Genomic DNA, 15,774 nt, shown 5'->3' on the forward strand with positions numbered 1-15,774 from the left:
TAAGCTAAACTATGTTCTCTCCACAGACTTAAAATGATTGACCATTTAGATGTATGTTATGGTTATTGTCGTGCTGGATCACTTAACTGGGTCGATAAATTAGATCATATGAATAACCAGGAGCAGGATCAAGTCTATAGTTTTATAAAATGGAACAGCAGTGTCACTGTTTTACATTATGGGCTGTCACTGTTATACATTACCATAATCTGAAATAATACCTACATTGTGTAATCCCGAATTTACGCCTACAGGCTTAAATGATATTTTCTGTGGAATCCATAAGGAAATGAAATGTTTTCTGGTGAAAATTTTTATGTTAAAGTGAAACAAAGTTGGAAAATTTCGGCACAAGAACAAGAAGGTTTGGAAGAAATATTAGGAGGCCTTTAGAACTTTAAAAACAGCAAACCAACTGGCCATCTCGCACAGTGAGGGAGGCATCAAGCTGTAAACATGGAGGAGCTGAAATGGGACAATAATCCCAGACAATGTACTATTAGAACAGACAAAGCAGGCTAAAGTTTGATCGGCTCTATATTAGCTGTTCTGTGCCAGATTAACTTTCAAATAAAAAGAGTATGAACAGATCTCCTTCCAGACGTGTCTTCTGTTATCATTTAACCCTGGAAAATTATTGGTTTAAATTGCATAATCAAAAAGATTTATATGAATTCAAAGTTCATGTTGATGGTGGACATATGGAAACTTCTGTCCCAAACTGTGGTTCAATCAAAACACAAAGTAGTAATTTTAAAGTGGCTTCAGTAATGTATTTATACAGAGGTAACGAAACCTTTTTTTTTTCTTGTGAACAAGGATTTCTCATGAAAAACGATTTACGTGAGAAAATATTAATAATTGACCAATTAGTTAGATATTATCACATTTCTTTTCTATCAGCTAATTGATAAGCTTGACTAATTATTTTGTTATCACCCTGTGTGGGTTGTTATAGTGTTGCAATACTGTGTGTGTTTGTATATGTTGGAGCGTATCCCCAAGCCAGCCGTTTGCTTTCTGAAGTATGTGCACACTCAGACAGCTGTTCCTCAGCTCGGCTGTTTGGGAAGCCACCAGGAAGTGTGTGTGTGTGTGTGTGTGTGTGTTAGTGAATGCGTGCAACATGCCGAGGCTTATGTCCTCAGATGTGATAAATAGAACCCTGAAATTACCCCCCTCTGTCTTGCACTGTAGACCCTCCACACATCATTGAGCTCATTTTTGTGTGTTTTTAAATTCCTGACAACAGGAATTTTTCCTAAAGCAAACATGATAAGTGAAGACTCATTTCTGATATGGATTCTAAGAACCGTCCTGTTTCAACTCAGTTCCTCCGTTTTTCTGTTTATCGTTCAAGTGCTACATCCTCATCAATGTTTTAATGATATCTGTGATCTTCCAGGAGTTGGCAATGATGAAGCAGACCCTGATCAGCATGCAGTCCAGAAAGGGAAAGGGTCTTGACCTGTTTGAAACTGGTAACAGTGCTACGAGGACCTCTAGAACAGCAGGGCAGCAGTCCAAACGCGTCAGCAGAACTGACGAGGAAGAATCATCAAACAAGCCCAAACCGACTGTTTTTGTAAGTGTGGGTTACACCCTTTTAATGAGTCACACCATTTTTACCGGCTATGTTTGACAAAAGAACACTCAACTTTAACATAACATAATGAATCGCTTCTCTGATGCTTAGTTTCATTGGAGCTCTTCATTCAAATCCACCTGAGCAAAGACGTACTTCTGAACATGTTCCATCTAGAGCTTGACCCAACAGACAGCAAGCAATCACAAATGACTAATATTTCATAAAAAAGCCCTGATCGCTGATTGACTGATCAAACACTAAAAGATAGGGTTTTTTGTTCAACGTTTACAGTGAATAGATCAAAGTTAAATTTTCCATGAAGACTTTGATGGAGATTTGGGAGAATAGCAAAAAAAAAAGCAGTGTTTGAGGGTAAAAAGTTGTTCTTGAAATTTTAAATATTTCCCGTAAAACAGTTTTTTTTATTATATTAAAAATCAAACAAATCTCTCAGAAGGCAAGAAAATGCAATATCCAAGTAGTTCAATTATGTACAACAAAAAAATAATGCAAACCTTCCATGGACCTGTTCAGGTGCTCCAACTGATTGGTCTTTTTCTCAAATATTAAGTATGGATCAACATCTCTCAATATTCAGGTTATTTCTCCATAAAGTTATTATGATCTCCATGTGGATGCAGGCTTGAACTATGGTAGCACTGAAAAATAAAAAGTCTTAAGTGTATGGCCACACCAGAAGGTTTTGGGTGAAAACTGACTTCTGCCTTTTCTAACCAAGACAGGTTAGAAAATCCAGAAGTTAATTCAGTCTTCCTGTGAGCCTCTTCCCAGCCTCTCTGACCAGGTTCAGCATTTTTCCTATTTTCTCCACTCATAAGTATGATGTAGTTTTTTGTTTTAATCTCCTTCTGATTGTTATGAATGAACTTTTGAAACCTCTTTGAAAACCAGGGCCCATTTTTCAAAAAAATGCTCCATATTCTCAGAGAGCTCCCATTTTAACATGAAAATTCCTGCCAAGGATTCTTGGAGGACCTCTCAATTTCTCTTAACCAGTTAAACTGAGCGTGTTTCAGCAAACAGCGCAGGGAAAATCTGGGCAAGTAGGAGACCCCATTGCACAAAAGAGTTTCTAGTAATCAATGGAGAAAAAATAACCGATTCTAGAATTTAGACTGAATCATGAAATGTGTGTCGTGATAATGAAAATTAGCAAGAAATAATTGTCACTTAAAATATTTGAAAACATATTTTTTATATCCTCATTTTTGTTTCAATTTTCTTATCGGTGTTTACTCACCATGCTGGTAAGTTTACCACTTTATTTAGTTGATATTAATTGGAACTTACCTGTCAGCAATTTTTTGCGATTGCGTGTTGGACCAATAAAAAAAAATGTGGGAAAAAGGTTGAGAAAATGAAACAAGGAACCTGCTATTGGCAGAGCAGTGGGAGGAGAAAAGCGGACTGTTGATTGGGATCATGGTGTGAAGAGGAGGACTCTGAGGAGTATTAACTGTGAGCAGATCGATACGTTTTTTTTTTTTTACATGCTGGTGTGCATTTACACACCAGCTGAATAGTGAGCAGCTCTATGTCCAGTGATGTAAACCCAAAGAGGAAATTTCACTGCCCTGGAAAATATCTAGATCTTATTTAGGATCTGTCTTATATTCTTTTCTACATTTTTCCACTTTTTAATCATGATTTAAAAATGACATTACTGGACGTGCACATTTAACCCTTCCAGCCCCTGAACTATTTACTTTTCCTCTATGGGAAAGATAAAAATTATCTTATCTCCATAGCAGTTAATAGGATCATTTACTCCACTGTTTAGTTGGTGGATCAGCCAACCAGTGTTTGACTATCTGTCCTCCATGTTGTGGTTTAGAAACCTCTAAGGCTCACTAAAGGTCTACCTTATTACTCTCACATTTTGTCACTTTAGGAGCTCTATGTGAATCATTTTTATCTTACTGGGGTAAAAAGACAACACTTAGAATCCTGTAAATATGGACCATTTTAAGTAAAATTACTTAACTAGCTACTTTTAGTGTTAGGAGTCTGTGTAAATATAAACTCAGGACTACAAGTTAAAGGTATAGAGGACAGTCTTTTATTTCCTGGTGGATCATCTAATAAGTGGTTCTCCTAATTGGCAATCATTCTGGTGATATGTTAATGTAAGGATGTCCTACGTCCTCGCCCCGTTAGCTATCTTTTCTGCGTCTGCACACTTTCAGCCGCATGTATGGTGTGCTACAGTTTCAGTCATTGCAGCTCACCTTTCTCACCACGGTTCTTTGAAAATGGCAGAGGGTCGTAAGAGGAAAAGTGTCTACGAAGCATATGAGAATTTCAAAAAAGGCCTCAGAAGAGGCATATATCCCAGAATGCTTTGCATGGAGAGCTCTCCTCACAAAGCACTACGGGATTTGCTATCACAGCGGCCCGCTGTCGCCATAGGCTGCCGCTACCTGACTGCTGCGACTAATAACAAAGAAGGCGCAGGCACCGCACGGGGGTGAAGGAGATACGTAACCAACGGAGCAAAAAGTAGAGATCATCTGTCCGAATGGTCATTTAACTGAGTTCGCTATAAAGTCCACTATATAGTCCCCACTGTGTGTGGACTCAGTAAGCTTGTATGAACTATGAGAACAGCACATTTTAAACGGGGCATGCGGGAGGAGAATTTAGCTTGTGCATGCTCTTGCATGCGCATTTTTTTTTTAAGTGGAGAGGACAGGTCGTTTAAAAAAATCTTCAGAATTACCTTTAAAGGATACAATTAAGCAAATGTGAAGAAAACTCCATTGAACTTAATTTTAATTCAATCAACATCTATAATTAATGGTGAATGAATGAAGACTAATTTTTAAAAGCCATTCAAAGTTGGATTTAAAAAGGTGATAGTTTTAGACTGTCCGTATTTCCGCAACAGAGTTGTTCCTTAACAGATATTGCATTTTAATTGTACAGGATATATATACCGCATTATATGTGGGAGAACACGTTCTAAATTGATTTATAAAACCCAAGCATTTTAACAGAGTATACACTTTTTAAACCATTGTATTCTTTATTGGATATATAAAAGTAAACTTGTAGTTCATTTTCTTACAGATCTAAAACATCAGCTTTCAGCAGCTTTTTTGCCGTGTATGTGTTTTTTTCTTAAAAAAATACAATCATTAGATCAGACCTAAAAGAAAACTAGATTTGTTGTTGTTGTTGACCATAAAAACCTTAATCGTTGTATTTGTCGTTGAATCAGAAGCTTTAGATAACTCTGTCTGTCCTATACTTTACACGTTTTTCTTTTTCTCTGTTTTGTTTTTTAGACCAAAGGAGAAGTTCCTGATTGGTACCAAAGGGCAAGGCAGAAACCTAAATGAGAATTTTCCATAATTTGGAGCCAATTCAGGATTTTTTTCTTATGTAAATGTAATAGTACAGTTTTTTCTTGTAAATGGTGTTTATGTTTTTATTACAAAAGTAAAACAAGTCACTTATATCTGGGTGTTGTTTTTGTTTTTGTCCAAATCGTGCTCACCAGTTGCACCAAAATTCCTCATCCTTGGCAGCGTTCAGCTTCGATGCCATTTATTCCTCATCTTTTTCAGCTACACATGCTGGTTGCTACAGACAAGCAACACAGCAGAAACTTTAGCCTTTGATTTGCTTGAGCTGAAACTCCTTTGGCTTTAAATATAGACATACTAGGCATGCCTTTATCATTTCAGACTACGTTCTTATTGGTGTCATATTAAACTCAGCCACACAGCCACTGGGAAGCAGTGCTGTGACCTTTTCAGTAGTTTTCTTTTAATTGTTCAAAGACATTCTCAAAATCCACCCATAAATATAGTTTGAATTTCCTGGTTAGAATGACTCAGTATTTCCTAATTGATTTGTCGTGTTTTCTTTTGATTACACTGATTTAGGAGTACTTTATAATATGCAGAAACTACTGTAGTTTTATATAAATGTGGACTGAATTTGATGTAAAGTTTTACCTTGAACATCAAACTATTTCATTTGGTTTCTATGTGACAGAACATTATAGAGTACAGCATAAATGATGAGAGAAAAAGAATATATCGGTCTAAAGATTTTTACTAAAAGAAATACAGATATTTGTATCTACCCCCTTCAGTCTGTTGCCCTTAAATAAAATCCAGTGCAACCAACTTTTGCACATCCAAAACATGGATAATGTAGATTATCCATCCTTGGCAGTTTTCATTCATATATGAATGAAAACTTGAATGAAAAATATAATATTAATCAAATAATCAGCAGCTCGAAAATAAAAATATCTGATATTTTATCTGGAATCTAATTGAACACATGGAAACCCATAGATAATATGACACAAAGCTGTTTTATTTAAGCATTTTGAACAATTATTATAGCTATTGCTGCTTATATTACATAGATACAAAGAGAAAATGATCAAAAGAGGATTTTGAACATATAAACCTATGTATTGTAATTGTCTAATTAAAAATTACTCTTAAGCTTTAAAACCATTTTAATGATTCACTTTCAACAATCAAGCTGTTTTTTTAAGATGGGGCAAGAGGTTTATATGACTTTAATATATATAAAAAAAACAATATCTCCTGATCTAAGAGGTAATTTTCATAGGTTGTGTTTAACTTTCTGAAAACGTTGCATTTATGTTTGCACTGGCTGTGAGTCATACTCAACTTAAGAGAAAATTTGAATAAACCTGAATGACTTTCTCTTTCACTGATATAAATCGGTAATATTCTGTCTATTACATGTGTATGAAGAGTGTTTATCAGTTCACTCTGAAGCTGTAAACAGGAAAACAGAGGATACCTTCTATTTTTTTTTTTTCGTTTCTAAAAGTACTGAATGTTCTCCACCTGTCCGGCCGGTCCTGCGCGCCTCAGGACGCTGCTGTGAATGGACTGAGATGGAGCGAAGGGCGGTGGCCGGCCTGCCTGCCTGCCGGGGAGCGAATAATCAAAGGCTTTGGGGAGGGAGGCTTGGATGGGCGGTGCGGGGTTCCGTATTTACACTGGGCCGCTCCGCCCTACGCAGACTGATAGAAAACTGTCTGCGGGCCGGAGGGATGGAACAAGTGGAAGGAGATGTTGCCGACAGGCACACATTAATTACTCCGCCACACGCTCAGCAGCAGCTCGTCCGGCTCCGCTCCTTCCTCATTGCGCTGTAGCAGCAGCAGCATCCTCCTCTCTGCAGAACAGGATCATCCGGGCAGCTGCTTCGGAGCTTCATGGCCGCAGCCCTGACGATGAGCGGCGCGCAGGAGGACCCGTTCTACCCGCTGCAGAAAGCTGCCTTCTCCCTGGACGACTCGGCGCTGTTCGGCTTGGACTGCAAGATCTCCGACTCGGACAAGGCAGGACAGAATGACTACACACAGGTAGGGAATCAAAGCAACTTCACATGTTATGTGTGTCTTTGAATGGGCGTGGCAGATAGCAGAGCGACCCCAGGTTTGTTTCCCTACTGGCCTGGAGATAATAAACGCGTGCGCCACTATCTGATTGCATTTCTCCCTTTTATTTTATTTATTTATTTGCTCTATTTCGGCCCTGAGCGATCAGGCTACCACCAGCAGACGCATTCAGCGCATGTTTGTCTGTGCCAGCCAGTTGGTCACCAGCTGTTGGCCTCCTTTGGTGTCCACTCACACCATCATACCACAGTAACGACAACTGACTCTGTCCTCAGTTATGGGGAAACTTGTGCAGCAAAGTGTGTGTAACAGCTGGTAGGGTTGTGGATCCTCAAATAGCAGCCCATCCCCAGACTACTACTGCTGCTGCTGCTGCAGCGGACAGGGAGACATGGGTGTTTCCCCCCATTCCCTGTCATGGTGCCTTTCATCCTCTGCTGCCTGGCTTATCTAACTTTCATGGCACCATATCAAGGTGAAGCATTCAGCTGTTATAATTGCGCCAATTTTAAGTTTCTTATTTCGTTTATGTCAAAACATGGTTGTATCCTTCACTGCTGGCCAAGGAGTTCGAGTTCAGCCTTTGCAGACAGTCAGGGAATGTTGCAGCTGCCGATTGATGGCTACATGATAAATGCTTTAGCAGTGAATGTTCTATCAAACATTTGTCTGAGAATAGATTTAGTAGAAGCGTGCTGATTGGTTGTGTTTATTGTCTCATCAGGTGAAGTGTGAAATGGAGCGGTATCTCTCACCTCCTGCCTTTCCGCCTCAAGCAGAGAGCCAGCAGAAGTCACACAGAGACACCACATCTGTGGTGGACCAGTTCTTTGGTGGAGATCATTCTGGGGCTCCCTACACGCTGAACATGAACTTTTACCTCCCCGACGTGGCCTACCTGAGGATGGGCTCTTGCGAGCAAGCGCGGCCCCCTCCGTCCCAGAACTGCGCTGGCCTTGGCCAAATTAAAACTGAAACTGCCTCTTCGTGTTTCGCCCCCAACCTACAGTCTCACTGCCCCAACAGTACGCCCACGAGCAGCTGCAGCACATCTGGGCATGACCCCGGCAACGTTGCCTTGGAAACCTCAGCCATAAACATGACGCTGACAGGGTTACCAGACTTCACTAGTGTTTTTACCCAGTCAGGAGGAGAGGTGTTCATCAAACAGGAAATGCCGTCGCAGTTCGAGCAGCACAGCATCCACCCCGACAACAGCGGCTCGCTCTTTCAGCTCCTGAGCACTGGCTTGGAGCATCACCACAACGATGGCATGGAGGCCCAGCAGCAGATGCAGCACAACTCCACTGCTCATTCACCTTTTCATGATTTGTCAGTAGCTGCAGCTTCTTCCCAGCAAGACCAGAGCACCAAAGCGGGCTACCACACCCTTTCTGCCGGGGTCTACGCGCATCCCCATGCTCAGGTGCACTCACATTTCTTGCAGCAGCAGGTGCCCTACTTGCCGCCCTCCCCGCCCAGCTCAGAGCCAGGCAGCCCAGACAGGCAGAAGGAGCTGCTCCACACCCTTTCCCCCCCTCCATCGTACGCTGCCACCATCGCCTCCAAGCTGGCAGGGACCACACCAGGTCTCAACCCTGTCCCAGGACCATCCGGCTTCGCCCTGCCAAACAACGGGGCCCCTACACCGGTCCATGGTCCGGCGACTCAGACCACAACCCAGAACTCCACAACTGTCCGCTACAACCGGAGGAACAACCCAGACTTGGAGAAACGCCGGATCCACCACTGTGATTACCCAGGTTAGCAGAGCAGCATTCGCAGGCTGATACTTCCTGCTGTATTGTATGTTTGTGTCTCTCCCGGCGCTGTGGTCAGGCTGACGTTTGGTCACTCAGAAAGGTCACCATTGTGACAACCAGATTCATTTTAAGACTCCTCTGCATTTTTTTGAAATTACAGGTTGCTCTTATAATTACTCTCCCAGACTGTAGGGTCACTATGCCTACATGACATAGTCTGCTGTAAAAGCTGCGTCGTTGCTTTAATGGAAATCATCTTCCCAATCATTTTCCTTTACTATAAAGTCTAAAAGGCCATTTGAATCTATTATCACAACTTAAACGTCTTTTTTCAATCCCAGTGTGGCGTTCCCACTGGCTGGAATGATTGTATCATGAACCTGTGCGTCTGTGGCTGTTTTAATTACACAGACGCTCTCTTGCAGTCATTTGATCTTTTTCCCCGCAACACACACACACAAAAACACACATTTGCATGCATGCTTGAGATTGCTCGCTTTAGTTAAAGTATTTTCTTAAACTGCTCCACAAACAGCCACACGCACTCAAGCTGTACGATGTGCAGCAACTTGTAGAACATGTTAACTAGCTTGTGGTGGCTTGTAAAAAAAAAAAAGAAAGAGAGAAGGGATTTCGGCGAGCTCCCTGCAGCCTGTTCCTACATGTTTAACTTCTTTAAAAGTGAGATGACACAAATCCATCACTTCAGCAATTCCGCCTTTCATAAAGGTATATGTTAGCTGTAGTCTTTGGGCGGCTCATTCCAATCACAGCAGGGCGGCATTCTTAGATGTTCTAATTATTTTCTTATAACTACGATCTTATGAGGACGAGCTTTAATGCTTTGAGTTTTGGACAAAGTGCTAGGATCCTTCTTTTTTTTTTTTTAAGAATCTCCGAAACTTTTACTGTGCTTCATTCCACACTGCTTCTGCTCTTCATTAGCTCAAATTTCTTGCATACCGCAGCTCGGTTTATTGGGTAAATGCATATCTGACACAAGCAGATTATTCTGTCTAAGCTGTCTGCTTTTGTTTATCTCCATGTCTTTGCCTCAGGCTGCAAGAAGGTCTACACCAAGTCGTCCCATCTGAAAGCCCACCTCAGGACTCACACGGGTAAGACTTTCTCTAATCAATGCACTTTTTTGCCCGGTGCGCTCAGGTTTCAGTATCTGCGCTGGCACCGTGTTGCTAGGCAGGCCATGGTCTTCTTGTCATGTGTTTGTAAATGTATCCCCATTCCTCATCCTCAGCCCCAATATACTATTCCATCAAAACAGGTGGAAGTGCCACACTTCTGCCAGGGGGATGACTCGCACAGTATGTGATCAGGGCTAGACATGTGCTGCCATCTTTCACAGAACCATGTTTGCAGATCCAATTATATTGTTCAGCTACACTTTTCTGACCCTATTGTTTTGGGGGGTTTTTTGTGGCTACAATTAAAGCCGATTTTTAATCCAACTCTGACTAGATAAAGCATAACACCTATAGAGGATGTCATCTTTTTGTAGTTTATTGTACATCGTCTCCCCAGGGGCATCACATAAGGCGTTTTTCATTAAGTGCACTTTATTTGGCCCTATACATTAGCAGGACAACAGTTGAGCCATAAGAGAACATATCAGGAAACAATCAAACTAACTAAAGATGTCTCTGCCATAGAGAGATGGTGCTTTGATAGATCCTCAGCGATCATTTTGAACAATATTGTTTTAAAAACAATGTCATCTCAATAATATGAGCTGGTGTTTTTTTCAGATCCCTTGTTTTAATCCCCCCTCTACCTCTGCTAAAAATGATCTCCAAGCAGACATATTCCTAAACACAATCCTACTACCTAAACCTATCATTCTTTCACCTGCAATACAGTACATATACCAGCAGCATAGTTTCCTGTCCAAACAGAAAAAACATCCCAACACTCCATGGTCAGAGGTGTAAAAGAGGGAATTTTTTTCATCTTTATAGATATTTTCCTTATTTAATATTAACTAACAAGGTTTAAAATTGATTTATGCTTAATTAGTGCCTTTTACCTTTGATTTCAAAATTAAAAAGAGCTATTTCAGTAGGTTATTAATTTGTTTGCTTTTGAATTAGTCATAAAGATTACCTGAGATCTATTTTACAAATAAAATTAGGAAATTTATGAATTCCAGATTCCAAATGATGCTGTATAAATATGCATATAAATCTGATATATCCACACATAATTTCCAAGAGTATGAATTAAGAAATGATATGAGTCCAAGTTTCTAAGTCTATCATTTAGTCATGAAGAATTTGGAAGTGAGGGCTTTATGCTGTGCAGTTATGTTCATATTCCTGTTTACGTCAATCTAACCAGGATACATTATTAAATGATCTAATGTGTTGGGCCTCTACATGCAAACCAATGAGATGGAATATTTCAAACTGGAATAAAAACAAATTCATACCAGTTAAATTTCTAAAGATCAACATTTTAATCGTAACAGTTTGCTTTAGCTTCTCCATGAACGGTCTTATAACCATGGCTCAGTGGGATCATTGATGTATAACTTTGGTTTAAGTGCAAAGTTCAGTCATTTGTAACCCCAATACAGCTCCAACGCTTCAGAATATATATCCATAGTCGTCCAAAAAGATGAATTATTCACCAAATTCTAGCAAATACTAGGAGATCAGCTTAATTCAGAAGCTTCGCGTTTAGTTTTTGTCATTGTGGTCGCATGGTTTCCTGCCCTTTCGTGCCCTCGACCACAGAGATTTTTGAATCGGTCAGGGACAACCAAAGCCTATAATTTGCTGTTTTCTAATTATTCTACTGTAAGAAAATGTAGTTGGATGACTAAACACTATCAATATGAATAACCTATTTTTAAAAAATAAAATAAAAATAGGGCTAAGTTTGCGGCTAATACATGCAAAACATGGCTATTTTTTGGCCGTTTATGTCCATAATTCATAGAAACTGAAACATAACAGTTTAAATGCACTGTATGAAATGATTCCTTCACTGGTAGGGAAAATCAAAAAGACAAAATCTGGGTATGGAGAGGTGAAATGTCAGGGAGCAGCTCTGTTAACAAGCCTCTTGTCTTCATGGACCAAAGTAAACCCAAAGCAGAATTAAAATGCATCTATTGTCTCTGTCCTTCTAAATGCTGTAAAATCCTCCAGTGGAAACAAATCAGCTATGTTTCTTGTTTATTTGTGTAGGTGAAAAGAGAAATTATGATGTGTGTACACTCTAACACATAGGACTTTTTTTTCTGCACATATGGAAAAAGTTTAATCACTTCCTTTTTAAAAAAAATTCTCCCCCAAACAATCCTTGTGGCTTCACTTTCCCTTTATCTGTGATCCCTTCCATCTCTATCTTCGTCTCAATCGGTTTCCTCCTTTCATATTTAGATTTGAACCATTTCGGTTTTCCTGGACAAGCAGAGTCAACAAACAAGTGCTTAGGTGTTGAGCCCCTCCTCGCTCCAGCTGACAAAACAAAGCTTCTGTTGATGAGCTATGCATTCCTGGCTCATCTGGAAGTACACACAAAAAGCTCACTCTCACCCAGAATCGGTTCCACTCATGAATCTGGGTTATTTTATTTTTTTAATCTTTAAAACGGCATTGCATGTGTATGTTTGTATGAAGTGCATATAAATATTAGGAACATGACACGACAATTGGCCCTGGCGTCATTCATGCTGCAGGCTGATTGTGGTTATTGCAGTTATTATAGACTGCAAGATGAGAGAGCAACATGTAAACGGTTGTATAGCTGCAGCTATATATCCTCCCTGCTTTCATCTGCCCCGTTTTTTTCCCCTCTGTCCCTTCCATTCATCCAGTCGCCGTCCTATCAGTTTTTTTCTATGCCCCCCACCCTTTGCGAAATCCCCCTCCCCCTCAGATTTATTTCTATCTTTGTATATTACTCATTCCACTTCTCTTGTTCAGTTGCTTGAATGCACACTGATACATCGACACACACTTCCTCATACACCTGTCAGTAATCTGTATGAGATGATTCCTAATGCGTTTGGGCCCCAGTGGGAGTTCCCACTCTAATCTCCATCAACATCCATTACCCTGATTGTGAGTGTGTTGGTCTATATTGGTTGTGCAGGGTGGGTGGATGTGTCTGAAAAACGGATCCAGTTTGCCCTTTCGTATCTCTGCTTATCTCCTGCCGCTGTGTGCATGCTCAGGTGTGTATGGATGTGTTTCTTTAGCGAGGCGACGTGATTCATCATGTAGCAGCTTAATTGCAGTTGTTTCAGCGATGCTTCACAGCATGTTGTGCTTGTTCAAAGAGTTGATGCAACCCGAGGAAGCTTAAAAACTACTTAACTACTTGCTTAACCTCTACTTTGAGCTGCATAATCAGTTTAGATTCAACACTTAGGAATAAAGACTTCACACTATAATGCTATTGAGGCAATTTAGCGTTTTGACCTCCTTAAGCTAACTGGATAGCAGTGTTTGCAAACGTATCTATCTTTCCACGGAAACCTTTTATGTGTGGTGGCCGTAGGCATTCTTCTTTCAAAATGCCTCCTTAATTTTCTACTGAACTCATTTGGGGTGACACGCTAGGTGACAATTTTTGCAAAGAACAAGCGTAGGATGGACTTTCTGTTTTGTTTTAACTGTGTAAGGGTCAGCTGTTGAGCAATGCAGCTCCATATCATGACTTTCCCATCTCCGTGCTCCACTTTCAGCACATTTTACTTGCTCTTGCATAAGAAAATCAAGGATGGTATGAGAGCTGAACATTTTTTGTTTAAAGCTGTAGTAATGTGATTGTATCTGATGCAATTGTTTTTTTTTTTTAAAGTTACGTTTCGTAAGGGTGGTTTATCAAGAATAAGAAGGAAAGGAATCGCTCAAGCATCTTAATCAGTTGACTTTTGATTGGTGATCAGTAGGTCAAATCTTTAAAAATTGTTTTGTTTCTGTTTTTTTCTGTTTATCAAATGAATAAAATCTCCTAACTTTCCCCAGGTTTTCAAAACACCAACAAACAGCAATATCATAGATGCACTTTCCCATCTGATCAATATTATATTCTAAGGTTAAAGACAGCTTTGTGTAATACTTTGACTTTCCCTTTTTAAAATGACCATATTTGACTATATTTATCTGGGTTGCCCTGTGAAAGCCTGGCGACCTTTCCAAGGTGTACCCCGCCTCTCGCCCGTTGACTGCTGGAGATATGTACCAACACCCCTCGCAACCCCGCTTGGGATAGCTTGATGGAAAATGGATGGATATATTTCATGTTATGCTCAATAGCTTGGAAAGTAAATGAGTTGTTTTAAACTCAGAATCAGCAAGTCGTACTTAAAAGAAAAGGAAACCCAGTAAAGATTGATTCATCGCTATAAATAATTCTTCAGTTGATTTGTGTAGTTATTCTCTGTTAAAGAGATGTATTTGTCTCAGAAAGTGAACATTTAAATGTTTAAAAAGGGCATAGCTATGTCTTGCAAGTTAAAGGCACAAAAGGTGTTTGGGCCAAGAGGCTGAGACAGGTGGTAATGTAAAGGTTGAAGAGTGACTCCTCGTGTATTTTGGCAAATCGCCTGAAGCCAGAGGTGTGGAATGAAGAAGTGACAAACAGTCTAAACCCATCAAAGACATGCCAGAAGCAGTGGTAGACAATACAGAGGAGTATCTGTGGGAAACTTGCACAGTTCTGTGTTGGAGTGCTTGATAAATGCCTCTGAGTGACAGCGTTATGACTGTATATGCTGTCAGCCAACAGGAATTTTCAGTGAAGCCTGTTTTCCTAGTTTCTCCACCTGACTTTGAGTCATTTAGAGGATTTAGCCTGTGTTTTCATTAAAACCACTGCCATCGCTACGTGCAACTCAAAAGGATTCTGCTCAGTTGCACAACTGTAAAGGTTCACCCGAGCACCTATGTTATCTCACCCTGTCGTACCTAAATATGCATCCATAATAGTCTTCTTCTCCTCCATCTTTGCAGGTGAGAAGCCGTACAGGTGCACATGGGACAGCTGCGACTGGCGCTTCGCCCGTTCGGACGAGCTCACCCGCCACTACCGGAAACACACGGGCGCCAAACCCTTCCAGTGCACCGTCTGTTCTCGCTCCTTTTCCAGATCCGACCACCTCGCCCTGCACATGAAGAGACACCAGAACTAGCGACGGTTTGCACACATGCAGGAGTCGTACTGTCTTCATCTTGAAACTCACATAAAGCACTCACCTCGTCTCCAACAGCTACAGTGTTAAACGACTGCGTGATGCCAAGAAGCATCATTCGCTATATCAATACAGCGGTTTAGGAAGAAGGTGGTGGACTATTTTGTTGCTCACCACCCTCACAGTGAATTTCTCTGGACAAAAAAAAAAACTAAACAGGAAAATCCACAACCTAAAAAAAAATGGTAGCTCCTTCGTGTTTCCAGTCCATTTGGATTTGGTGTGACTGGAATGAAATGCATAAAAAAAAAAAAAAAAACATGGTTTGTCTTTGTTGTAATACAGAACTCCTTAATTCAAACCTCTTCTTTGTTTACTTGTTGGTAGCTTTGTCTAAATAGCTGGAATATCCAGATTTGAATTTTTAACCAAATCTTTCGGTTTGCACTAGAACTGATCATACATCTCATGCACCACCAAAACGATCATTTTCACAACTGGACACGCCACGCCAGTCATCGCTGTCCGGACATTAAAAATTCAAAGCATTTATTCTCCTGAGACAAACGAAGATCGAGCAGAGAAAAACATGAGAGTAAGATAGAGATGGTGAGACTGAATTGTTTTTCATTTTATAGAGAGCTGATCTGCAGATGGCTGAGTAACGTAGGGACATGGGTGGATTGTAAAAAGCAGCCATTAGGCGATCAATTATTTAGGATGTGTTCTCGATGGATGTCCAGCTGGAGAAATGTAAGCAGACCTGACTCTGTTAAAACAGAAGCGGCTGTATTTATGCACAAGCTTGAATTCAATTTCTGTGCAGATTGTGCCATTCATT

The 15,774-nt window shown here is 40.4% G+C and overlaps 1 protein-coding gene and 1 long non-coding RNA gene across 2 annotated transcripts; both read left to right on the top strand.

Annotated features, from left to right (window-relative positions):
* Positions 1-1,056: 1,056 nt before the first annotated feature.
* LOC119783757 lies at positions 1,057-5,069 on the top strand. Its single transcript, XR_005280853.1, has 2 exons — positions 1,057-1,585; positions 4,897-5,069. It is a non-coding gene; the product is annotated as an uncharacterized LOC119783757 (long non-coding RNA).
* Positions 5,070-6,485: 1,416 nt separating this feature from the next.
* Positions 6,486-15,506, top strand: LOC119783766 (Krueppel-like factor 5). Its single transcript, XM_038285418.1, is given in 6 exon segments — positions 6,486-6,626; positions 6,629-6,792; positions 6,794-6,974; positions 7,735-8,773; positions 9,832-9,891; positions 14,755-15,506. Coding segments are annotated over 6 exon segments (1,749 nt in total). The 5' UTR covers positions 6,486-6,500; the 3' UTR covers positions 14,934-15,506.
* Positions 15,507-15,774: the final 268 nt, after the last annotated feature.

Source organism: Cyprinodon tularosa, unplaced genomic scaffold (genome assembly GCF_016077235.1).
Source record: "Cyprinodon tularosa strain WSP-4 unplaced genomic scaffold, ASM1607723v1 ctg210, whole genome shotgun sequence".
NCBI lineage: Eukaryota > Metazoa > Chordata > Actinopteri > Cyprinodontiformes > Cyprinodontidae > Cyprinodon > Cyprinodon tularosa.